General features: G+C 39.4%; 1 protein-coding gene across 2 annotated transcripts in view; it reads left to right on the top strand.

Annotated features, from left to right (window-relative positions):
* The window catches only part of LOC120536916 (thyrotroph embryonic factor-like), a 42,573-nt gene extending 29,515 nt beyond the window's left edge, over positions 1 to 13,058 (top strand). The window contains exons 1-5 of one of the 2 annotated variants that reach the window (XM_039765485.1): positions 4,482 to 4,729; positions 6,518 to 6,895; positions 7,318 to 7,538; positions 8,004 to 8,215; positions 11,614 to 13,058. In XM_039765485.1, the coding sequence (XP_039621419.1) occupies positions 4,600 to 4,729; positions 6,518 to 6,895; positions 7,318 to 7,538; positions 8,004 to 8,215; positions 11,614 to 11,644 (972 nt within the window). In that variant the 5' untranslated portion in view covers positions 4,482 to 4,599 and the 3' untranslated portion in view covers positions 11,645 to 13,058. Of the gene's footprint in view, positions 1 to 4,481; positions 4,730 to 6,517; positions 6,896 to 7,317; positions 7,539 to 8,003; positions 8,216 to 11,613 lie in introns of those variants that run through there. The other variant, XM_039765487.1, reaches the window with a different exon arrangement.
* The last annotated feature ends 14,550 nt before the right edge of the window (positions 13,059 to 27,608 follow it).

Genomic DNA, 27,608 nt, shown 5'->3' with positions numbered 1-27,608 from the left:
TTTAGATGTTCTTTAGCAAAGTCCAATCTAGCCTTTCTATTCTTGAGGCTTATGAGTGGCTTGCACCTTGCAGTGCACCCTCTGTATTTACTTTCATGCAGTCTTCTCTTTATGGTAGACTTGGATATCGATACGCCTACCAAGCCCTGGAGAGTGTTGTTCACTTGGCTGGCTGTTGTCAAGGGGTTTCTCTTCACCATGGAAATGATTCTGCGATCAACCACCACTGTTGTCTTCCGTGGACGTTCAGGTCTTTTTGCATTGCTGAGTTCACCAGTGCTTGCTTTCTTTCTCAGGATGTACCAAACTGTAGATTTTGCCACTCGTAATATTGTAGCAATTTCTCGGATGGGTTTTTTCTGTTTTCGCAGCTTAAGGATGGCTTCTTTCACCTGCATGGAGAGCTCCTTTGACCGGATGTTGTCTGTTCACAGCAAAATCTTCCACATGCAAGCACCACACCTCAAATCAACTCCAGGCCTTTTATCTGCTTAATTGATAAGACATAACGACGGACTTGACCACACCTGCCCATGAAATAGCCTTTGAGTCAATTGTCCAATTACTTTGAGCCCCTGAAATGACGGGATTGTGTTCAAAAAATGCTTTAGTTGCCTCACATTTTTATGCAATCGTTTTGTTCAACCCACTGAATTAAAGCTGAAAGTCTGCACTTCAACTGCGTCTGAGTTGTTTCATTTAAAATTCATTGTGGTAATGTACAGAACTAAAATTAGAAAAAAGATGTCACTGTCCAAATATTTATGGACCTAACTCTTTGTGTGTGTGTGTATATATATATATATATATATATATATATATATATATATATATATATATATATAGTTGAGGCCAAAATTATTAGCCCCCCTGGAATCATGGAACATTTTCCTAAACTTCTTCCCAAAGTTTGCAACATTGATGAAACTTGATATAATCAAACATCCACCAGTGCTATTTACTAGCTTTTGATACATTTTGTAATATAAAATATATTTTTAGTCTTGCTTTATATCCAATATAGTAAAAAATGGGGTGGTCAAAAATATTAGCCCCATGTTAATGTTTGCTTTCCAAACCCACCTACACTAATTAACCAATCAGCTTTGAAACCACACCTGTGCAGTCAATTGGCTTCCTAACAACACTCAATCAGCATCAAAAGACTCCCAAGGAGCAGGGCTCTTGAACACATGAGAGGGACTACGGTTACTGACCATGCCAAAGACAAAGGAAATCAGTCTGGAGATCAGAAAGAAGATAGTAGAGGCTCATGATAAGGGGCAAGGCTACACTGCCATTTCCAAGTGATTCACAGTGTCTAGAACTGCTGTACGTTGCATCATTGCCAAGTACAAGGAGACAAATTCTGTTAGAAACAAACCTGGCCGTGGCCGTAAGCGCAAGATTTCAAGAACTCTGGAGAGAAAAATAGTCGGAGATGTCAGCAAGGAACCCCGGACATCTAACAAAATGATTGTAGCTGACCTGGCCTCTTCTGAAGTTGATGTTTCAAGGAACACAGTTGTGAGGGCTCTTCTCCGTGGTGGGCTTCACGGCCATCGTCCCAGAAGAACCCCTTTTACTCAAAGAGCGGCACATCACAGCCCGACTGAGGTTTGCCCGTGAACATTTGAAATGTAAAGATGATTTTTTGGAAGTCTGTGCTTTGGTCTGATGAGACTAAACTGGAACTGTTTGGGCACATGGATGTTGCTTATGTTTGGTGAAGAAAGGGACAGGCCTTCAACCCTAGGAACACAGTTGCCACAGTTAAACATGGTGGTGGGAGCATCATGCTGTGGGGCTGTTTTGCAGCCTCATGCACAGGGAGCCTTGTTCGGGTGCATGGCATCATGAAAAAAGAAAATTATGTTGACATTCTGAGGGAGAATATGCAGAAACCTGCTCGTAGTCTAGGCTTAGGTCGTCGCTGGGTCTTCCAACAAGACAATGACCCAAAACATACATCAAAATTAGTTCCACAGTTTTTCAAGGATACCAAAACCAAGATCTTGGAGTGGCCCGCACAGAGCCCAGACCTCAGACCTCAATCCCATTGAGAATCTGTGGCGAGTGCTCAAAGTGAATGCCCATGCTCGGAAACCACGCAATTTGGACCAGCTAGAACAATTTGCAATGGAGGAATGGACCAAAATCCCTCAGGAGACCTGTGCTAATCTAGTAAAGACCTACTCTAATAGATTGTTGACAGTTGTGGCTCAAAAAGGGTACAGTATTGATTATTAATGGGCACGGGGCTAATAATTTTGGATGTCTCATTTTTGCCCTTTCTTGTTTCCACTCAGTGAGTCAATAAAATATCCAAACTACAATTAGTGGACCTTTGTTATTTTGGACACAGGTACGCTTTAAAAAACAAACATTTGTTGTTAATGGTCATTTTCATATTGGAATCAGGAGTGTTGCCTAATTTCATAAGGGGGCCTAATAATTTTGGCCACAACTGTACATATATACATACACACTACCTATAAAAAGTATGGGGGTTGCCATCCAGGATCCCGAGCTGTTTCATTGTGGCAATTCGCTGTACCAGGGCATGCTCCCCAACCTGACCTGACTCTGAACATACACCCAAATAGTGCATAGCAGTCTATGAACGGCTGAATGAAAACTAGCACTAGCTATAAATAAGAGAATTGCAAGGTAGAGGGAGAAAGGGTGGGGGCGATGGGAAGAAACTTTTCTTGTATATGCTTATTCTGGCCCAGTTTGATCTATAACGCATGTTCAAAGAGATTGTGGCCTGGATGGTGAGGGGGTCCTGCACCTAGTTGCTGTCCATATGCCCTGTGTCTGCATAGTTTTTCTTCCCCATATCCTCAAGAACATGCTTGACAGGTGACTGCAGAATGTAAGCTGGCCCACAATGAACATACTGTGGCTGTGCCCATGAACTAGTCGTCCCACAACCTTAGACTGGATCAGGTGGAGTTCATTAAGAGACGGATTGAATGCTATCATCCTGCTCCCAGCTGCCTACTTACCTTTCTAAAAAAATGATATTAAGCACTCCATCACCTCCAGTCTGTACTACATTCTATAGCCTTCAGTCTTGTGTCCTCAGTGACTGAATCTAATGAATAATGAAAAATAATTTAATTGATGCGATCTTGAAGTAGGAATGTAACTTAGAGTGGTCCCTTTGCTTCAGGCTCTTCACATTACTATGCAACATTCTAAAGGTTTGTTTAAATTACGTCTCACAGGCTTACAAGTTTCGGCAACCACCTTGTCTGCTGCTTCATTTCTTTTGGATACATCATTTTAATTAGTGCACAAGGGTTTCAAATATCCTACGAGGTAATCAAGTGTAGCCTTAACGCATAATACGACTTCCATCCCGGGCTCCATTTCGCAGTCGAGTAGTGCCGTCGTCCCCGCCGCACGTGACTACCAAGTGCAGCCTCTCCGCGTCATTGGGCGCTGATGAACTTGTCGCTCTACCCCCATGCCGCTTCTGCACGCGCCGAGCCTCCTGACAACCTCGCACGCGAGCTCAATGCTATTGCGCAGGTGCGAAAAAAAACAGGCACGCTACCTAAGCCTGCTACCGGAAACTGGCGTGCACGAATGTTAAAATTGTACTTGGGATTAAATAGGAGAGGAGGATATTTTAAGAAAGACACTGGGAATCGAATTTATAACCCAGAGACGAATGCTTTATGGTCAAGGACGAGACGTCGAAGACGTGAAATTCGACACCGTTCTGTCGTATACAGACGCTTAAACCAGTCCGAGTTGGTTTTGCGGCATGCGCAGTCTGGTACACAAAAGCAACACGCATTTATATACGAGTAATTCCGAATTCGTGTATCCAGTATTCTATTCAAGTGCATATAAACCTTTATAAATTAAACAACTGTACTTGTATCACGAGCGCATTTCTGCATGAGTGGGAATTAAATAGAGCGTGAGCGCAAATCATGTGATCCAGCCGCAAAATCCTTTACTCTTATAAAAAAAACGTAACTGTTGCGTGGTAAGGGTAACTTGCCACTCAGGTGATGTACCCTGTTTTCAAGCAGAAATATGCTGGTTAATTGAAACGTGTGTGTGTGGAGGGAGCGGTGGGTGTATTTAAACGTGCATTTTGTCCTCCCTCCATTCTCACCACCGGAGATTGCTGCTGCTAGGCAGATTAGTATTGCAGCCACCGCCGTATAAGAAAGGGTTTAACTCAAGTTCAAAACAATCTTCATTCCCGCCCCTTATGTTCTTTATGCAAATTTGAACAGACGCTCACCTTCCCGAACACGTTTCTATTAGAATATTCTAATATACGGCCATTAGAACCAATCATTGCCAACGGTGCTGAATATATTATCATGACTACTTGAGGTATTATACATATTCATGAGTAGAGCTGAGTCTATCGACCAATAACAATTGAAAGAACATACTGTCTCGCTCACCGGCTCATGAATAGCGAATAAGAGGCGTGGACAAGGGGAAGCAGGTCATTTTGCTGCTGTTTTGGCAGTCGTCTACTGTAACCAGGCTTGTTAGCGCTTTCGGGAACAGAGTCACGACCGGACAGTCATTTTTCCGTACTGCGTTTAACTTTGAAAATAAATGAGAGAAATGTCAGCGGAGACGATCGAGATGGTCGAGCAGAGCGACGGGTTGCCAGGCTCAATTCCGACTGTCTTAAAAAAACTGATGGAAAATCCACCCCCGAAATTTCTGGACGCCATCGAGGAAGGTGAAGTGATATGCATGTTTTAAGGCTTGATCTGTTTTATTTTTAATGCGATGACCGTGTAACTCTCTTTCGACACGAGCGCAAATAAAATTAACCTCTTGGCTGTTTGTTACTTTAGCTTTGGACTGGTCTGCTAAAGAGGGGTTGGGGTGAGGATGTACTTTGATTGTAATCAACGAGGCCGCTTGCTGGGCCTTCTAATGTAAAAAGTCAAAATATTTTTTAAAAACATCCTCTTCACCTTCCAAAAATGGGTGGACTGTAAAAAGTGACTCGCGTGACTGGCGTCATTCTATTCGGAATAATGGGGCATGTGAATGAGATGCGATGGCCGACAACAGGGCAACTTGAGTTAAGGTTGCTGAAGTTAAAGGCTCGTCCTCGTCGTCCGTCTTTTTAAGAATCCATGATGCTTGTACTCGGGCAGACAGGCGGTGTTGTAAACATCTGGTCATTCACTACGCAAGCTGTGTGGTGAGCCCCTTTGTAGGTTAACATCCGAGTGGAATAGCAAGAGGATGAATTCAGTCCTCATTAGCCAATATGGCGTTAAACACTGGAAAGAGACTTCGGAGTGACACCTACAGGTTAAAAGAAGTCTTGATTGAGTGGAGAAGCGAATTCTGAACTCATTAGTTTTGCTTTAAACTTTTAGGTTTCCGTTATTTTGACGTCTCAAGGTGTTTTGCAGTGGTCTTTGTTTATATTCAGTAAAACAGTTTTTGTTCATAAAGAAGTTCAGCCACAGTGATGAAATCTGTCCATGAAATCTTACTTAACGTTTACTTATTACCCAGCTATTTGGAAATGCCCAAATATTGCCAAGTTCTATATTTCAGAGCAAGGAACTGATAGACCATTCATTCAACATTTTAAAAAGCTGAGCAGTAGGACTCCTCTATCTGGTCAAATAGGTAAATTTAAATTTCAAGAAGCTGTGATTTGGCAGACACTAGCCCCAAAACGGGCATGCCGTACGGGTTCACCATTTTGCCCATTTATAGTCTGCAGTGAGCTTGCAAGTTCCTTCAGTGTCTGTGCAAGTTTTCTTTGGGCACTGCATTTCCTCCTACATCCATATTATGTTAACTGGACCCATTGTTGCTCAGTGTACAAATGAGAAAAGCAATTTACTTTGTGTTTCATCCAGGGCTATTTCCTGCCTTTTGCCTAGTGCTGCCAGGATTATCCGACCCAGTCTGTAAACCCAACCCCTAACCTAAATTGGATTAAGCAGGTTTGAGAATATTATCTCAAAATGAGGTCAGGTTATCAGGTCATGTCAGATGGAGTTCACAGGTTCATTCTTTCAGGTTATGAGTGGACAAATCGTAATATGCAGTTAAATTTGAGAAAAAGGGAAGTCATATGGGTCTTAATTGGGTAACATGGTCCTCAAGACAAGCTGTTTGTGGTGTGAGGAATCTCAGAAATATCAGTGTGCATAAGTGTTTGCTCGTTTACTGTAATATCCAACTTGTTAAGTAAGGTGACCAGAATTTAAAGTGTTTTGATGTGGACATTTAACAACAAAAAAAACAGCCATACGTTAAAGCATAATGAAAAGAAGGCATTGCGCACAAATTAACAGTTCTCGATTATCATGTTTACATTTTGGCTTCTTTATCACAATTACAACCTCTTCTCAGAAATTTTCTTTTTTAGTCAATTGTGAACTGCAACAAGGGGGGGAAAATCAATTTAAGCTGTTTATTAAAAACAAGAAATGATTTAGTAAGTACTCATTTACAACAGCAAAGAAATTCAAATTTAACTTTTTCCCCCCAGGAAAGGACAAAGAGAAGCTGTCAGTGGACGAGGTCTCCAGCTCCTGCAGTGCTAGTGTTGGTGTGTCTGCCTCTCTGATGCCAACAATCTGGGACAAAACCATTCCCTATGATGGGGAAATGTTCCACCTGGAATACATGGACTTAGATGAGTTTTTGCTAGAGAATGGCATTCCAGCCACACTTGAACAGGAACTCCGGCGCTCCCTGGGAAAGGATGTGGAAGAACAAGGTGAAGACTCGCATCAACAAGAGGTTTCCACAGCCATGAGTAGTCCATTGCTGCCCACTTCCAAACTAGAGAGAGAGGAGACGTCAACTGTGACCTGTGCCGTGCAGCCTACTCCTGATCCAGTCTTCACCTCGGAGCCCACCACAGGTGTGTACTGACCTCGTGGAAAAGGAAATGACTTGAAGAAAATATCGACTTCCTTGCCACTCCTCATTATGTTTTGTGTTTTATTTATAATTCTTGTATAGCATGCTGGGGTGTTACGCAAAAGTGTCTTTAAAAATGTGTAAGTTTTAGGGCATCATTGCTACATTTACATGTAAAATGATTCAGTTATAAACTGAAGATATTAATTCATGTTACATTTTTTTTTGACTAAGGGTAGCACTTTTTAAACATTTTTCTAGGTTTTGTATAATCATACAGTATTCTTGTGGAATTGTGAAGTCAAACCAGCTTACGTGATTTTTAAAACGAATCATTGTAGGTAGAGTACAAGCATGAGTCACCTTGTAATATGAGGAAGCATTCATATTGTTACCAGCCTGTGGTTCTGCTTCTTGTTTTAGAAGTAGAATCGGAGCCAGAGAGAGGCACACCCAGCCCGGTTGACCCAGAACACATTGAAGTGCAGGTTAATTTTGAGCCTGACCCCACTGACCTGGTGCTGTCCAGTGTTCCTGGAGGAGAGCTGTTTAATCCTCGGAAGCATAAGTTCAGTGACGAGGAGCTAAAGCCACAACCCATGATCAAGAAAGCCAAGAAGGTGTTTGTTCCTGAGGAAAGCAAGGTAAGGTTCTTAATATGTATTACGTTTCAGTTGATTTAGAGTACTGTATGTAGGTAGGACTGTCTTAATGCTAATTCCATTTTAGCCAATTTCATTAGATTTATTCCATAATACCATTTTAAATTTTACCCAAAAGTCAGTTTATTTTATACAATTCAAATTCAGAATTGTGGGCAGCTGCAACCTATCATGGCTAGATTGAGCAGATATTGTAGAAAAAAAAAAATAGTATCAGAGGCATTAGCTCCTGAAGTAAATATGTACCTCTAAAATAATAATAAATCCTGACTTGGTATAAATGTTCAATTGACTGATGCCTTACTTACGTTGTATTACTCAGGAGTTCTATGTGATGCAAATTTTCTTTCTTTGCCTAAACAGATCAGTTAGGAGGTGTGCCGCTTTGGAGACCGGTGCAACTTTTTTTATAGTTGCTTTACTTTTTTCTTTCCTATTTACCTTCAGGATGAGAAATATTGGTCCAGGAGGAGGAAGAACAATGTGGCAGCAAAGCGCTCTAGAGATGCCCGTCGCCTCAAAGAGAATCAGATTACTGTACGAGCGGCGTTTTTGGAGAAGGAAAATGCAGCCCTGCGAGCGGAGGTGGCAGAGTTGCGCAGAGACTTTGGCCGTTACAAGAATATTGTTGCCAGATACCAAGCCAAATTTGGACCACTGTAAGGAGACATGTATAACTTCCATGTCCACTGTGCATATAATGTATTTTAAAAAATAATAATAATAATAAGGAATACGAGTACACTCACAGGTTATGAGGCTTATAGGAAGTGTGCTTTTGTGAGAATATAAAGGAGGCATTGTTTAATATCAATTAAGTGCATTATGGTCCCTTATCCATTCTATGGACTTTTTACTTCACATTTATGCCACTCTTAATTTTGTGGCTGTATCACTCCGGTACAGTACCTATGCACAGTTGAAGGACATTGTGGAAAATAAAAATTAAAAAACAAAAGCTAGCCATGTCCGGTAAGGCTGTGGCTAACTTGTTGGAGTGTTGTGAGCCTGCTTTATGTGCAGACCTCATATAAATGACAGTTCGGTCAAGACAGGTCGAGGTTTTGAGAGCAAAAGGACTCCTTCGACTTGGTAGTATTTTGTTGGTCTGATTAAAAGGAAACATTTTTACATGCAACACATCTGCAAAGAGATGTGGAAGACCGAGTTGTGTCTTATTGATCTGAACCTGCCTTAGGAACAAGATGGACAGAAACAGGAGGTGTAGATTTTCTTCAGGCAGTTTAGTCTGCTCCAGTACCATTCCAACTCATTTGTAAAGTTGTCTCTTCCAGAGTGTTTATTTTGATAAAACAAAAGCCTAGCAGTCATCATTAAAATATCAAAAAGGAACGGTTACCTACGTGCTCGCCCAAGTATTATCCAAGAACCCATGGCATAAAGGTTTAATTTCTTCTTTATGTTGTGTGATTCTCAGACTTAATCTTTTTTTTTTTCCCTTCCTAGAAAGACATACTTTCTATATTAGGCCTCTCATTGCGGTCCTCATTTAAAGATTTTCATCTAAATGCCTTCAAATAGGTTTGATATTATTGGAGCACTGGCTGCACAGTATACTTCTCTGTACTTTTTTGTATACTGGGCACCAGACCTCTACATCGGGATGGAGGAAAAGCATCAAAACTAGTAACTGGCCTGTGAGCAGAATATTCATTCGAGAGACACAAAGCTCTTGAGCTCTGCACTTCAGTTCCAAATGTATTGACCTCTTATGTCTGCCCAACAGAAAATGTGGCTTTGCAGCACTAGATTTATTTCTATATAAATATGATTTAGTATATGTAAATAATATGCTTATTTTTTTATACAAAGCGAGTTTACCAAATGTTACAAATTAAACCAGAGTAATTAAAAACATGTTTCCTATTTATGTAAATAATCCATTTGGTGATACGTTAACTTTATAAGGAAATATCGGTTTTGTTTGATATCATTTCATGTTTCTTGAACTTTCCAGCTTTTAGAAGTATATTTTTAATGCTTCCGTGTGTGATGAAGTGGAATAAAGTACAGTGTTTCACTGATTACGTTCTTTTTAAAGCACTAATTTGTAAGGCTGATAATACATTGTGTGTTTGCAAGGGTGTAATTGAACTTAAAAAAATGTAATTGGTTTACGTTTTGAGATGCGTGGATGTAATGTGCTGGTACAATACCCTCTTCATCCTTTACTTACAAGTGCAGTATGAAATGATCCCAAATCATTATTCGGGAGCAGTCTTGTGAAAAGAAAATTATTCTGTAGTGCAGAAAGGGAGAATAATAAAAAGTGGGGTGAACCAAATAAATCCTAACCAGTGCATAATACTGAATTTACCATTTAGGGAGTTTGTAATTAGCGTCAGTGGACAGGAAGGTGTGGAATTGCTTTACCTAGTGTTCTGGGATTTGATTTTCAGGAAGAGGTTTTAAATCAGTTTATCTTGTTCTACATATACTCATTGCAGAATGAAACTCTTGGCTCCTTCAGTCACCAGAACTCTGCTACGTCTTTTATGAACTGTGTGGTACCGAGGTTTCCTGGAGAAAGGTCAATGAATGAAACCTAACAAATAGTTTTAGGTATTTCATTAAATTATGCTCCGTAGGATAGCTGGGGAGTGTCATAATCTCATTTATAAGAGAGGTGCGCTCAGTCCCCAAAAGGCATTACTCTGGCCACATCACTTATTGCGTCTTCCATAAAGAGTACCTAATGCTCAAGGACACTGGTTTTCTGTTTATAAAAAAAATAAATACATAAAAGGCAGAGGCACTTGAGCACTGAAATCAGCCAATGCGGATGTATTCTTATAAAATGGGCAAATGTTGCTTTGTATTATTGGAAACTGAAAACTTATTTAAAATACTGCTAGGCTCAGAATATTGGGTCAGTCACCAGAAATACGTTTTTAGGATGGAATATTGAAATAGTCTACCGGTTCATACGTTTTTACTGCTATACACACACACTGTTTCCATCAAAAATCTTTCTATATGGGGAAAATACACTCAAGCTGGCACAGGAATATTTAAACAAAATATCTGTGTATATTTGTATGGATATGCAGTGATGTGAAAGAAAGTACATCCTCCTACAACTAGGAGTCCAGCTGTTACCTACAATAAAAAATTAATTAAATCTAACCTCAGATTTGAAGTAGCACATAACAGGTTTCACTTTCTTGATCATTCAATGCAAAAAAGTCCAACTGCAGAAGCTGTGTGTGGAAAAATTCCTGTACTTGAAGATCTGTCGTCAACACCGCACTGTAAAAACGTCCCACTCCTTTTTACAGCACTGCTTTGGTTCATCATTGTTTGACGTCGCCAATCTTTTAAGGTCGTGTCACAGCATCTCAGTGGGGCGGACGGCTGAGCTCTGACTTGGACATTTCAAAATCATGAATATGTTCAGCCATTCATATGTAGCTTTGCTGCTATTTCTAGGATAAATATGTCCTGCCAAGTTGTTTTAGCTGTTGGACTAATGGTCCCACGTTTTCCTCTAACGAGAGCATCTTGTGTGGTGAATTTGTTGGGACGCCCTCTCCAGGGAGGGCTGGCTGGCAGCTTTCTAGACTGTATCCCTCTCCATACTGATAAACGGCAACAGACGGTTTTCTGAAATCATCTCAGATTCCTTGTTTTGTCTTTGACTTGATGTGACCTCAAAGATGAATGCTCCACAGCAGCTGGCGTTAGATATTTTTAAATTGAGGGGTTTGCACCTCTTATTACTGAATCAAGTGCATTTAAGTTAAAAACACCTTTGTTAATTGCTTACTTTTTCCAGATGTGGCTTCTGCATGGTGGTTTGTTTTCTTTTGAACAATAAATGGAAAAAGTCTAACTAGTTGTGTTTATGTTTCCTGAGGTTGGTTTTAACTACTTTTAAGATGCTGGTGATTAGATTGATTTTACTGATGTCATGATATGTAAATACTACAGAACTGAACGATGAAGTGCTTTCTTTTTTATACATCCCTGTATATAAAAACTTGTAATGGTTTGTAGCGAATATACTGACACACTTTCCACTTCCATTTATTTAAAGAGAACTGGATATTGAACGGAAGAACTTGTAAGAACTGAGGATTTTTTTCTAAATTTATTTATTTCCAAATAAATAAATTTAAAAAGATGGGGGAAAAAAAAAAATCTTAAATGACCCGAGCATCTCTGGAGGCGAAAGAACGGGAACGTTGACAAAGTGACATCTGACCAACAACAAGCAGCAAGGGTTGCAGTATCCTTTACTAGCACTGTAAAAAGTTCTTAACTTTTTTTATTTAATGAAGTTTAGCTGTGTGCTTATTTTTGTGTATGTAAATAAAGTGAATATTTTACATTTATGGAAAGGTTTTTCAAAGATTTTTTTTCTGTAGTGTGTAAGCTATAGATCAAGCCTCCTATTGCCTTCTCATTGCTAACAGTCGGTGGTAGAGGGTTCTGCTATGGAGAATTCATGAACAATGGGAAACATTATGCTACATTTATTTCTAATTATGCATCAGTACCATCTTCTTGTGAGGTTAAACTGCACTTACTGAAGAAACGGACATGACCATACTCAACAGCAGAGGTTGTAAATTGAGATTCTGTAACGTATGGAGCTCTACACTTCTCCCACCCTTCACAATTCTGATAATGCGATCCACTCGGTACCTTTAATATAAATCATACTGACCTCTGTGCTCACAGATGCAAATTGGCACATCACAAATTCAATTATTCAAATAAAAAATTTGTGTAGATGAAAAACACCCCGTTTAAACTTGAATGTTTTAAATATATAAAAGTTTAAAATATAACAACAAAAACTCTGGCTTAAGAAGGAAATACATTTTTGATAAAACAGTACAGCATATCGAGTCATGGGAAATTAAGAGGGAGCTACATAACACCCTCACTAGTCACTACCGGACTGGGTAGGATTAGGGTGTTGTGGTGTGCTACACGAATATTAAATCACGGTGGCCAGTTGTCTAACATACTAATACATTTTTACATTAAAGAAAGCCCAGTCCCCCTCTTAAGCCAAGGAAGAAGGGTCCCTTGTCATTGTCAGTTAGGAAATGAGATAACAGGCTTGGACCAACATTAGTTATTACATCACAGCAGACTCTTCATTTTGAATCGTTGTGATCTGGATTTTTTGCTTTTACTCTGCATGTGTAATAAAGGCTCATTGCGGACTTGCGTGTTGTAATGCCCAGGGGTTTTTTACAATGTGTTTGTAACAATGGAGTTTAAAGCAGTCAATCGACATCTCTTTTCTATCGTCTCTTTCATAGCGTGCTACATTCCCGCTTATTTCACAAAGATACAAAACATTTGCCCTCCAGGGACTCTGCAGTGCTACATTCATGCAGCCTTGAAAATTAGTTTTTGCCTTCCCAATTCATGTTATCTGCTGTTAGTCATTAAAAATAACATCCTGCATCTAACCCTCACATAAAAACTGATGGCTCACCGATGTACAGTTTTTACAAAAAAAAAGTTTTTTTATTAAGTCATTGAATTTTTAGAAAAGAAACAGAAGCAACAGCACCTCATTGTTTATGCATGCGTGTACAAAAATTAAACTAAAGCCATTCTTTATATATATATATATATATATATATATATATATATATATATATATATATATATATATATATAATATAAATAAAATATGGAAGACAAGGTCTGTGATACGGTTAGCATATTTGCAGCTGGAGATCCACAAAGGGAGAAAATGAATTTCTGGATCTCCAGCTACAAATATATGTATATATGTATGGTGTTTTGTATTCCTGATTATGACCACGGCCACTAATACTATATTGTTTATTTAGTCCCGATTTAAAAGTGGACACAAGGTCTTTTGTAATGTATTTGAGCAAACAATGCAAATATGATTCGGTGGCATTACAAGAGTGGTTGAAGGTTGCTGTTAGTTGACTCCTTCATTTTTTCTTCTTGAATTTACTGAACGTAGTGTAGGACCTGTAGCGACTTCTGGTAGCTGTGTATATATTGCACACACTTTCGCTAGGCAGAGGCAAGGGCTTTTAAAAATAACAGAAACTGCTCAAAGAGGAATTACTTTTTGTAACACGAAACCAACCATGCTAATTTAGTTTGATTTGTGCCAGTAAGAGCCCAGCTTTTAAAAGTAAGCCATTTGTCAGCAGATAGGTGTTGAACTGTTTGTGTTGCATATGACAGCTGTACATTGTAAAGGCTTTGGAATATTTCTGAAGGCTTGAAGTAGAAGTCACTCCAAATGTTCCTAATCTAACAGCAATCATGTTGTTACTGTATTTGTATGAACCAGAAATTAATCCAATCTTATGAACATTGAGCTGAATACATGACCGTTGAGCAATACAGACTAAGGCAATACAAAGCATTTAGGTGTCAAGAAGGTCCCGCTACGTCTACCAAGCCACACTGATCTGTGCAAAGCTGCATCATTTGCTTTTGATATTTTGCTGAGATCCAAGGAGTGAAAAATGTACCACACGTTAATGTTTACCAACTCTTTTAGCAAGCCATTTCAGTTTCTTGAGTGCACGGAAATAAAAATGTAACAATATACAATTCTCAGAACCTGTCCTGCCTGCATTGGGTACTAGTTGGGGAAAATGGACAGTTTACAGAAAACGTTGTGCAGTACAAATGTACCCATTGGAGAGATCATTTTAAACGGTTCATGAGTAAATTATCACGCATGTATTTTTACAGTATAAATGTGGCCAGCCACTGTCCAGTCTTTATGTTTTAAGTCTGAATTGATAAAGAACAATTTGATACATAGTCTTTACATTATGTTCAGCAGCTGGCCACACAAAGCATTTTTTCCTTCATCTGGATTTTTGTTCCAGGGGCCTTGTTTCAAACAATATGAAAAAAAACAATGCTGTGTCTGCAGACTACAATCATGAATAGATAAAAACTACAACAAAAAAAGTTATGGCAGTTAATCATCCAAGTTAAAAAAATGTAATGAATAAGTAATATCAATGGAGGTTTGAAAGAAAAAAAAAAAACTGAGCGACATAAAGTAAACCATGTTAGGTGCATCCATGCCTACTGGAAAACCAACTTCTGCCCACAGCATTTCTGAAAGTCCTTTACCAACAAGCTGTACTATAAATGTTTTTTGTTTATTCAACACAAACATTTCAACAACATGTATTTATATACCACATTTTCATATAAATCATGTAGCTCAAAGTGCTTTACAAAATGAAGAAAAAAAATATAAAAATTAGGCAATACTAATTAACAAAGAATAAAGTAAGGTCCAATGGCCAGGGAAGACAGAAAAAAACAAAACAAAAAAATCAGCTGGGGTCCCGAGGCCACGAGACCACCTAGCCCCCTCTAGGCATTCGACCGAACATAAATGACCTCAATCAGTCCTCATTGTATTCAGGATTCACATGGAAGAACTTGATGATGTCGGTTATTTCAGTCTGTGTTTCTTAGAAACATTGTGCCAGTTCAAGTCTTCAGTTGAGATTAGTTTAAACTGCCAGATCTGCAGCATTTGGGCAAAAGCTACACCCATTCACATCACTTGATTCACTTGTTTAACTTGATTCAGACGACTCAGAGAAAAAAGAAATTAAACCAAACGTCTCACATTCTGCATTCTTTCTACTGTCCATATCTCTGTTCACAGTGTATTATAATACACCTTACAAATACAGCTTTAGTCAAGTGTGAGGTAAGCACTTGCCATACGTGGGGAAGGAAGTATTTCCTGCTAAAACAGACGATTTTTGCTTTAAATGGAACAAAATAAATCTTTTTTAGAATTTAAATCTCAAATATACAAAGTTGATGGGTGCACCTTTTAATTTAAAAGTATGTGTGAGTTTATACCTTTAATTGGATAAACTGACTTCAAAAAATTAACGAATGGGTGAGAATGATTTAAGTAGGGACTGTACTGGGCAGGTTTATGTGTAAGAAATATTAATCAAGTATTTACTGTAAATTCATAAATACATACAATTGACACGTTCTATTTAGAATCTAAACAAATAGTTCATGAAATAAAGTAAAATGAAAATTCCAATTTTTTTTTCTGTTTTTAGAAATATTTGTTGGGTTTTAATAGCAATATTTCCAAAATTAGGCCAACACGGCAGAATTGCAGATAATGTTGGCCCCCAAACTTTGTGGAAACGGGACGTGTTGGCTTTGCGTGCTCTCTCTGTGTGTTCATGGAGGTTTTCTTGGCGAGTGTGCCTGTGATATCCTGGCTTTCTCGTCCAGGTGGTTTCTACCTTGTGCCTGTTGCAAACTGGCAAAGCTACGGTTACCTTTGAACCTTGCAATGGAGCAAAACAATTCAGAAAAATGGTTTAGCTGTAAATGGAATTAAACATTTTTATATAGATGTCAAAAGTAAAATCCATTTATGAAAACAATTTTGCATAAAGAAAACTTGTTTTTTCTGAACAATAAAAATAAATCAATCCACCCGTCATCCAACTTACTCTCAAGATTGCCCAGGCCTGGCGCCTATCCTGGTAGTATTGGATGCACTTTGGCAACCAGCCCTGGATGGCCCTGCTAGTCAACAGCAAGGGATATTTGCAAATGTACGGACAATCACCGACATTGGTCCAATGTATAGTATTCAGTTAACTTAAAACACCCATCTTTGTGATGTAGCAGGAAAACAGGATACAAATCTGGGAATGCCAGAGCCAAGAAGCATCAGTGCTCACCTAAAAACATATAATTGTTTCTCAAATTTTGCATTTTACAGGCTGGAAGAAATTTTTCTTCCAAGAAATTGGCAAAGATTTAAAAATATCAAATTTTTGTAGTCTAAATAAATCATCTGTAGCTCTAAACTGTAGTCGTTTAAGGAGTATAAAACTCCCCTCTCTGTTCCACTAGGTCACACTGACAGAATGGTCTTTGGCTTTTGTCTTCTTGTTGTAAGAGGTCTTGCTCAACAGATCTTGGAAATGTAAGAGAAAGTAAAAATAAATTCAGTTACTGGATTGCAGCATTTTAAGAACCATCTCATGGCAACATGGAGCAAGTGCCTACTCAAAAGAATAGGGCATGAATGCTCGTGTACACACACTTTTATTCACAGTTATCCTGACTGGCACCTCTTTAGAGAAAACCCACACAAGAACAGGAGAGTGTGCAAAACACCACACGTGTGGTGGAACTTTGTGGTAGCAATGCAAACCTCAGTGCCACCTGACCTAGTACAGGTTTTGCTAATTTTCTATAATTTTAATGGGAACTCATAAAGCAGACATCTTTGATTTTTTTTTAATTTTTTTTTTTTACTGCAATATAAATGTTGGTCTTGTTTAAGAATGTCATATATGTTCACACACTTGCCCTCAAGGTAAGGAGTTTATCTCCTCTACAGAAATCATATAGCCAAGGTTTCCAGAGTAGAAGTGGTCACCCTGTGCATGTGTATAGTTTGGAACAGTAAAGGCGAAGACAGTCACTCAAAACTGCTCCTCTGCCCCTGTGTGGTGGCGTTTCTTAGAGGCTGAAACATCTGCTTAGACTTCAAGTCGTAGGAATATGTTGGACAAATGTAAAAAATGTATACTTGTTAACAAGATGTTTTAAGTTTACAAAAAAGGTCTCTTTTGCTATCATGTACTTTATTATATTTTAGTTGTTTGCCTTTCCTTGTATTATATTTTGGGAACATTTATGAAAGTCATATTATTGATTAACATTTTCCACTCTTTATAACTATTAAAGTTTTATGTATTCAACCATCATGTTGTTGCTGGGAGTTTTTATTTTAGCCTTCTTATAAACCCCTATTGTTCCTGTATATGTGACAACAAAGCATACCCTTCCTCTTTAAAATCATAAATACCTTGTCTGACATTTTTAAACCGTCTTATGTTCAGGTTCAATTTCAATCATACCTCACTATTAAAAACAAATGAGAAGAATTTAAGTAATGATGAATTCACATCTTTCCATTTAAAATAAATAAATCCTTCAGTGATTTCTTATCCAGTTCGTTTAATACGTTAGGTGTCACTTTAACAACATTTTATTGGGAAGAGAAACTAAATCTAAAAGTTTATGTAGAAGTTATGTAGGATTTATTACCTATGCTATACTGCGATCTTTCAGCCCGGGCAGCATGGTGGCGCAGTGGGTAGCGCTGCTGGCTCGTAGTTAGGAGACCCGGGTTCACTTCCCAGGTCCTCCCTGTGTGGAGTTTGCATGTTCTCTCCGTGTCTGCCTGGGTTTCCTCCCACAGTCCAAAGGCATGCAGGTTAGGTGCATTGGCGATCCGAAATTGTCCCGAGTGTGTGTGTGTGTGCCCTGTGGTGGGCTGGCACCCTGCCCGGGGTTTGTTTCCTGCCTTGCGCCCTGTGTTGGCTGGGTTTGGCTCCAGCAGACCCCCGTGACCCTGTAGTTGGATAATGGATGGATGGATGGATCTTTCAACCCAGTTACAAAACTTGAGTAAATGACCAAACCTGAAGTAAAACAATGCCATATGGAGAAACCCGATTAGATTTATCATTTCAAAAAAATAAAAGTATTGTAATTGTTATAAAGGAATTATAATTTTTAACTCATTAACCTTACTTCCTTGGAAATAAAATGAAAAAAATGGTATAGTTAAACAATGATACAATGCTGACAGCTATTAACACAGAACACCACAATTAGATCATCTCTTTACCCACAACTATGGCAAGCATGTTCCAAAATAGATGGACAAAATATAAAACATTCTCAAATATATTCAGTACAATTTAGGGATGCAGAGGCCCAGAGCCTAACCCAGCAGGACTGGGCACAAAGCAGGAAACATTGCAGGGCCCACTAAATCAAGCTCAGGGCACACATGGCGCCAATTTGGAGTTAGCAAATGCCCACATCCAAATATCTTTAAGATGTAGGAGAAAAACTGGGGAAAATGTGCAAGCTCCATATGGACTACAATTCAAGCCCAGGATACAAGATCAGTGAGGCTGTAGTGCTAACCCTTACATCACTGGAGCAGCACTTTTGATTTTGTACTTTTGCAGCACTGGTTCAGGCCGTACAATAGAGGAAAATGATCTGAACTACGCACAAGTTAAAACATTTGGGTTGTCAATTTGAAATTCCCAATTAATCTAAGATACTATACATGTTGGTGGAAATCCTAAATAGACGCATGAAGAACAGGAATGTAATGTCCAAATAGTGGTCAACTAGGCGAAGGATTCAAACACAGCCAATTCCAACTTTCACTGCCCGAACATGAGCCTGAGCTGCAAGATACAAAACTAACCCAACTTACATTTAGGTTTGTGCAGTCTGTATTACTGTCTTGCCCCCGCATACTCACTCTCATATTTACCTCCTATTATCCTTCTGTTATGAATAAACTTTATTTTTGTTTATTCCAGAAACTGTGTTTGGATGCCACATGCGAACAACAAACAGGGAAAGTAGATTTTTATTCCAATATAGCATTTAAAAAAAAACAAATCATAGTTCTTGTGGTAAATATGTGCAGGGAAGAACATAAAAAAAAAATTTCAGTCCGGAGTTAAAACAACTCTTATTGTGAGAATGGAAAAAAACACAGAAATAAAGATGGAGCAAGAAAAACAAAACAAATGTTCTTACCCTGATATTTATTCAGTTCCCTAAAAGGTATTAGCAGCCATAAAGACAACAAAAACAGGACACTGCTTCAGGCCATTCTATAAATACAACTAAAAAAAAACACAATCTCTGGAACTGCCTTTGGTTCACAAAAACCTCAAGCAGCTCCTCAAAAACGACCAACTGCTCAGCCACCAGCCCCCTCTACGACTGGTGCGCCTCGTAAACAAGAACCGTCTCTCAAGATACACACCGGGAGACACCATCCGGTCCTACAGGGGGAATTGCACACCTCGAACTAAAATCAAAGGGTTAACAAACAAAATAAACATAATCGACCATTAACACAAAAGATATGTATAACTAACCTTGCGGTTACTAAGGAGAAAAAAAAAACTACGATGTACGTCCACCACTAAACAAAATGGACTCCCCTTTGTCAGTCTTTCTAAATCCCCAGACATCTGAGTCTGCGCTTAGCCTCGCCGTCAACTTTAAAACACCGTTCGTTAAACACTGAATATACTGTAGTATTATACGCGAGGCCCGTAGATGAAACGAAGGAGCGGAACGTTCGAAGAAAAAAATACAAACACAACCGGCCCATAAGTCCAAAAACTTGTAAATATGCTGTATGTATACAATATATATGTATCCCACTGTAAACCTGCTCGCGTTAATGCTTACGAATTGTCTTGCTGTCCTCTGACCGTTTACACTGCGCATACATCTTCTTTTTCCGGTTGGTCCCGTTAGGGGTCGCCACAGCGGATCATCTCTTTCCATGTACGGTATATTTTACACAGTGGACATAAAAAGTATTCACCCCATCTGTAAGTTTTTGCATTTATTTTAAGCCAACATTAAATCACATTGGGATTTAATTTGGCTTTCTTGACACTGAAAAACAGAAAAAGACTGTTTCCGTTTCAAAGAGAAAAACATATCTGCAAAGTGGCCTAAATTAATTACAAAGATTAAACACAAAATTATACATGAACTCATCGCCTTTGATGACTCACCTAAATCGTCACTGGTGCAGCCCATCGGTTTCAGAAGTCCCAGAATAGGTTCGTTTAAAAAAAAAAAATCACCTGTGTGGCGTTTACAGGTTCGCAAACTGCATTTACAGACTGAGTGGTACCAATGTGTTTAGGAGGATTACCTGCATTAACATTGAATACTGGAAATATGTCAGTAATATTTGTCCAAAAAAAAAATAATATAGTTGATGAATGTAATTTACTTCACAGTACATGAATTACTCTCTCTCTCTCTACTGTAAATGTGATATATATATATATATATATACACACACATACATACACACACACATACAGTATAGAGAGAGGAGTAATTCATGTACTGCACACACTTACAGTATAGAGAGAGGAGTAATTCATGTACTGTGAAGTAAATTACATTCATCAACCTTTTCCATCTCCAAACTGAGCCCATGAAGATATGTGGTATAAACACTGGCAACTGCACCACCAAATGACGCAGTTTCAATTTATATATAGCAAACAACAGAGTTAAAACTTTTAATACATACTTTGAAAATAGGTTTCTTCTACTGGGTTGCATGCAATACTCTCTTTTTTGATTGCTGTGCAGTTGTGCCCTGCCAAGGACCAGCCTACTGTTCAACACATTGCTTGTTGCCTTACTCCCAGTGCTGCTGTGATAATCATTGGCTCCTTTTGTGGCTAAACTGGGCAGATTAAATTAACCCCTCAGCACATGCACAATTAAATGTATCGTTATTACAGTTGTTCAATTCTTGTTACTTGGCTGCCCTCCGTATTAGCTTTAATTACACAACTAGAAAATGCACATGCACAATGTTGTACTGAGAGCAGCAAATATCTTTGTGAAGTCATTTTTTTTGTCTAAATATCATAAAGATGCTATTACATATCACTGTACTTGCACTACATGCTTATCAAAACGTGTGTAATCCTAGAATTTTTAGGACGCTGTCAGAGATCTTCATAGCGAGTCCAGAATTCTCCTGTACACTACCCTTACTGTGGAATACGATGAACCCAATATCTACATGCCCAACAGAAACGCAGTCCTGTAAGAATGGAAAGAACCACTTCATGGATCTTTAGTGGGGCATATTCACCTACACCACTCATTCTTACATGGGCAATAGGCCCAAACAGAATGATGCCAAGGAACCTTGTATACCAACATGTAGCTGTTCAACAAAACTGTTTTAAGGCAAGGTAGTTGCTGTCAATCATGAATAATCCACTGAACTGTGTCATCTCCAGGCAGAGGAGTAGCTTCAGTGACAGACTGAGGAGATCGTTCCTCCCCCACACTATGTGACTCTTCAATTCCACCCGGGGGAGTAAATGCGAACATTAATTTTATTTTATTTTTTTTCATTTTTATTACTATTTAATTTAATATTGTTTCTTTGTATCAGTATACTGCTGCTGGAATATGTGAATTTCTATCTATCTATCTAGGTTATCTCAGTCACAGTGACTCTCACCCATCTCCTACTGTAGGTACTGCACGGGATGAAGACGTCATCCATCTCACCAACCTTCCACTGGTGTCCATTGAGACATGTCAAGAGCTACTCCATCTTCCCTCCATCGGCATGAGTCCGTGGTCACTCCTACGCTCCGCTGTCCAACAGGACCAATCAAGTCAGCCCCTGAAGCTCCTCTTATTTTGCCGGTCACCCCCTCATTTTTTTGTTCTCCTCCACACGATCCTCCTTGGCTCTTTATAATATGTGGATGCAGATGCTTTGCCCAACAACCCGTGAAGTGTCAACGAGGATCAGCTGAGCTGATTGCACATTCCCGTTAATAAGTATTTGCCCATTAAACACTGTGCGGCTGCATAATTTTGCATTACTCGCTTCACCATCAGAGAAGATCATTTTAAAAACTGGCAAAACGGAGAGTAAGGCTAAAAAATAAAAAATGATTGTCTTATCATATTCTCTTGTCTAATGTTATGGGCCAGCAACAGCAGCATGGTAGCAACTTTCTTGCACCCACTCTCTCCACGTCAAGAAGGTTTATAGCTGTAATGCTAATGACTGATTACTTTTTTTGTTCTTTATTTCACCTTATACAATTTCTTGTATTAGAAATGTGTTAGTTTTCGCATACCCCTTGGGGTCAGAGCACAGAGTCAGCCATTGTACAGCGCCCCTGGAGCAATTACAGGTTAAGGGTCTTGCTCAAGTGCCCAGCAGAGTAGGATCTTTTTTGGCCGTGATGGGGATTCGAACCGGCAACCTTCTGGATACCAGCAGAGATCCTTAGCCTCAGAGCCACCACTGCGCCCCTAAAGCAATGGAAAATAATGATAATGATAGTCAGTTCGACATGTGACATAGATAGAAAGTGGCAAGAACAGACGGCTCTATCCAAAGAGGGAAAAGTCTGCCGTGTGGGAAAGGAATGGGGTGCAGGCCAAATGGACAACCAATGTATCCAATAAAAATCAAAAGGTCTACGTTTATTACTCAGATTTCAAACCATCTTAAACTAGTTGCACAGCTAATAGAAATAACACCTTAGTCAAAACGAAAAGATTACAAAAAGGGCAGTTAAATGATTCAGAAAACTGAACCCGTTTTAAAGGCTGCTTAAATTATAGAAGAGCACCAGGTGTCAGTAATGAAGAAAAAACGGAAATCAAGTTTGAAAAGGCTCATTCACTGTAGTCGTACACAGCGCAAAGTTGTAGAAATAGAAAACCTTAAACAAAGTGCACCGATTAGAAGTAGGGAGGGCAGTTAAATGGTTGGGTTCTTTAAACACAAATGCATATTTATGGTAGAGGAGCTGCTTTATCAGATTGAAAGACTTTTAAGGCTGCAACAGGGCTTATGGAGTCACAAATACAAAGACAAAATGGGTTGACGTTTCTTCCTGCGTTCATCTCAGTTTTCTTTAATAACCCAAACATTATTTTAGATAAACTGTAAAATCTTAATTTGCTCAGATAATTTGGTTACGTCATATCTTTTAATGAACCTGGTTAAGCTCTCGCCCCTTCGACCCAGGTTCAGGAAATGGACAGATAAATGAGTAAATGCCCTAGGTGGGCTATAGTTAGGCTCAAGAGAAAAAATATGAAGGGGGTCAATGAAAGAAGCAGTACAACGATGAATAAAACAGGAGTGAGGGAAGGCAGCTAAGAGTCCAGTAGGGTCAGAAAAACAGATGGAGATGAAGAGGGATAGTTAATGCCTTTTTTTTTCCTTAAAGAAGTAGTGCAGTGGCAATTAAGTAGTACTGATGTGCCATTTTGCAAGGTAGCAATATATGTTATTAGCAAAAGATAAATTCCAGTGTAAGAAAACAGAATTGGGACGGCCTAATTTAAGGTCAAATAGTGTTCAATTTACAAGTTCAAATATTGGTTTTCATATTACAAATCAAGCAGTTCACCGAGTCTATAGTGACAATGATGCACACTTCAAATTGTATACTGTACTTTGTAGCAACATTAAATAGCACCAAGATGGCAACACAGAGAAGTCATTAGACTGTAAACCATCGGGCTGCTGCTTCGCCTCCCGCCACTGGCTCCCTGTGATGATTCCCAAAGGTCAATAGGAGGAGGCAGCTTGATGACCAAGGTCTCCAGGACTCTGAACAAATCCAAATCGTATTATACGATACCAGTAACAGCGCACTGCAGGATAATGTGCAGTGAATACACTTGACTTGATCATGCCTAGTTTTCATCCTCTTTTCTCTGTACTTTTATCATTCGTCTGCTCAGAGTTTGATGTGCTTGCTACTTCCTGAGCAGCTCTTCTTTTCTCCAGTCTAGCAAGCCGCTTCTTCTCTTCTTTCGTTAGGCATGTTTTCGCTTTAAAACTGATTAAGTCAGTGTTTGTGTTGCAATTACTTAGCACATTTTCTTTAATTTTTCACTTAAGTCTTCAATCTGTCTCAAGAATGATTTAAGATATGAAGAGGTATCAGAAGTGACGGTGATGGTGGTAGGATGAGAACGGCGCATGTGGCCGCTGCCGAGAGCTGATCTACACTAATAAAAGGCAAAGCCCTGACTGACTGACTGATCACTAATTCTCCAACTTCCCATGTAGGTAGAAGGCTGAAATTTGGCAGGCTTATTCCTTACAGCTTACTTACAAAAGTTAAGCAGGTTTCATTTTGAAATTCTACATGTAACGGTCATAAGGGTCGACAACGTCCGCCACGTTAAACTTTCTTATTTATGGCCCCATTTTCACAAAATTTGGTAGGCGGGTTCCCTGCACTAACCGAAACAGATTTCCGTACTTATTTCAATGATATGATGCCACTGTCGGCCACCATATTGAAATTTCTAACGGTCTTTGTTACTTATGGGCCCACCTTCAAGAAATTTGGTATGCGAGTTCCCAACGCTAACTGAATCCTACTTACGTTCATATATACGTCCATAGCCTGCAGCTCGGTCGATGTGTGAGGCGACGTTGGGTCCCCCATCCTAACGCCTCCCACGATGTTGGCTGCCTGCCTATATAAGGCCGTCCGTCGCTCCAGTCTCTTCATTGCCTTCCTTGCTTTGCCACAGGATTCACGTCTCCCTGCTGATAACTACAGCCTTTTTATTTAATCCACGGCTTCTCCGCTGTTTTATTGTTCATTTATTACGATTATAGTTATTGTGTAGGTATTTTAGACTTACTTTACATTGTTCAGGTACACATTTCCTTTATCATTCCAACCGTATCCCCATTAACATGTCTACCGAGGTGATCACCATCGATCACAGAACTGTCACTTACCGAGTGGTTTCCATGCCCAGAGATACCACCTACCTTTTCCATTCTCTTTGTTACATATTGCACAGCCATATCAGGCTCACTCTTGATATCCGGAGGAATATTGTGTCTTATGTATTGAATGACTGGGAGAGGTTCAAGGTGTGGACTGATGACGGTACAGGAGATAATTATACTACACAGGGGCACTAGAAGAGTGAAATGCTTAAGCCCTTCACCTATGGTTCTGCATGTGAGTTGATGGCCGCCGCTGAATTGTTCAGTTGTCGCTTTCAAGTGTACCGAAACAGCCAAATATTTTACACCTTTCGACAACTGCCAATGCCTCTTAAACATCTTAGATTGACAGGTGACGATTTCAGTAGTGGACACTTTGATGTTTATGAATGTTTAAACTCTCAAAAGCTGGATGTAAAGTTATCGATGAAACCGGTTGTATACTTACAACGCTTGACAGATGCCGAATGTCACTTCAACACAAGTCCTACAAATACTGTCGTAATTGAAACAAACCATGAAACTCAAACCGATTATGACAGCAGCAATCCAAGATGTGAGATTTGAAACAAGATTACTGTTCACATGGCCAACTGTACGTTACATGCTTAAGAGGAAGCTCAGCGCACAGCTTGGTCATATTACAACCGGAGGGCTGAACTCACAATGTGGTATACAAAGAGATCAACAAATAATTATTGGTATATTTTCTCTCAGTTTAAAAAGGTTTACTTTTCTTCTTAATAAAAAGTTTAAGGCAGTACTTTGCCGCTGCGAAGCGCGGGTATTTTGCTAGTTCTACAATAAAATAAAAATATAAATAAAAAGAGTAACCACATTGGAGGTTAATCATCACCCCAAAAGCGGACAGTAGAGGTCACGTAGTATATGTGTACCAAATTTCAGGTCAAACGGTTTACGAGCCACAGCTGATTTAAAATCCTGGACAGACATGCAGACAGCCACCGTAGCGTATTATATAGATAGATAAACTACTGTTGAATTCTGCGCGGTCCTTGTAATATTTCTATTGCACTATTATATTATATTGTGGATTACTTGTGTTCTGTTCTGTGTATTGTATTGACCCGCTATTTTTGACACAAACTGCATGCCCAACCTGCCTGGAAAGGGGTCTCTTTTTGAACTGCCTTTCCCAAGGTTTCTTCCATTTTATTTAATCCTACAATGTTTTTTTTTTGGGGGATTATTCCATATCTTCATAGAGACTCAAGGCTGGGGAGGGGGGGGTGTGTCAAAAAGCAGGGCCTGTTGAAGCCCATTGCGTCACTCCTTGTATGATTTTGGGCTTTACACAAAATAAATTGTATTATATTGTATTTGCACGATGACTCTACTGACACCGCGTCTCTTGGAATGCTAGACTTGTACTGAGGCACAACTCTGCAGGAGAGTAACCTTGAGACCGGTCACAACACCCCCAGACTTGCTTCAACTGGCGTGCTACTTTCCTTCATACTCGGTTAGATAAATTATTGAACACCCCTCGTAAAATATTTACACGTGGATTTGGAACTTATTAATTGACTCCACATTAACGTAGCTAAGCGTAGTGAAATGCAAGTCCGAATGAAATAACAACATTAGCAAATTTCACGTATGGCACACATTAAAAACATTAGTAGTGGCTTTTAAACAATCGCCGGCGTGGCTTTGTCTTCGCATCTACAGGTCTTCATGTAACCGAATTTACCTTAAATATACAATGCAACACCAATACTACTCCCAACACATGATAAACTGAAGTTAAATAATAAAAATAAAAACTTACTTTATATTTATACACACACACTGCAAGGACATAAACCCTAAACACATGAGACTACAGCGCACTGCATTACGAAGCGGCATCCCGGCTTGTAACCTTGTAAGCGGGAGAAAAAAATTCGGAATGACTTCCGGTATGGGGCGTGGGATGCAGCGCGCCTTTTTTTTAACGAATCAGAACGCCCGCTCGGACCGACAGAATGAAACCTGCTGAAACTCACCGAAGGATGATAGCGCAGTGCCGAAGTGAAAAGTGTAGGAAATCAGAGCGGCAAGTAGAAATTCTGTTTGGAAAAAGCCAAAGTGAAATAACAACGTACCGCTAAACAATCTTTACAGAGAAAACTTCGTTAGCCTTGGGTAAGTAGCTTCCAAACTTTGAGATACCAGCAGCGGTTTAAAAATGTGAACATCATGATCCAGATTTATCAGTTTACTCACCTGTAACTGAAGCCCTTTACATGTGCATCTCAATAAATTAGAATATCATCGAAAAGTTAATTTATTTCAGTAATTCGATTCAAAAAGCGATAATCCTATATTATATAGATTCACTAGCCATTCTCCGCGGCTTCACCTGCGTATTAGTGAAACTGGACACTGACATCACTCTTCCCCGTCCCCTCGGCCCGCAGCCTCTGTCTCGGATTAGCACGAATATATCGCTCCTGCAGGCGAACTACGATTATTAGCGCAATGAGAGAAGTCGTCATATTGAAGAAAACAAAAAGATCTCAATCCGTTAAATTGTTCTCTCGTTCGCTAACTAAGCGGAGTTAAGGTTACGCCCCGAGCAGACTCGTGAATGAGGAGCCCCCCGCCGAACGGTACCGCAAGCGAACTAGCGTGATGAGAGAAGTCGCAAA

This window comes from Polypterus senegalus, chromosome 10 (genome assembly GCF_016835505.1).
Source record: "Polypterus senegalus isolate Bchr_013 chromosome 10, ASM1683550v1, whole genome shotgun sequence".
Taxonomy (NCBI): domain Eukaryota; kingdom Metazoa; phylum Chordata; class Cladistia; order Polypteriformes; family Polypteridae; genus Polypterus; species Polypterus senegalus.
The sequence above is the reverse complement of the archived record's forward strand: the minus strand, read 5'-3'. Positions and strand labels throughout refer to the sequence as shown.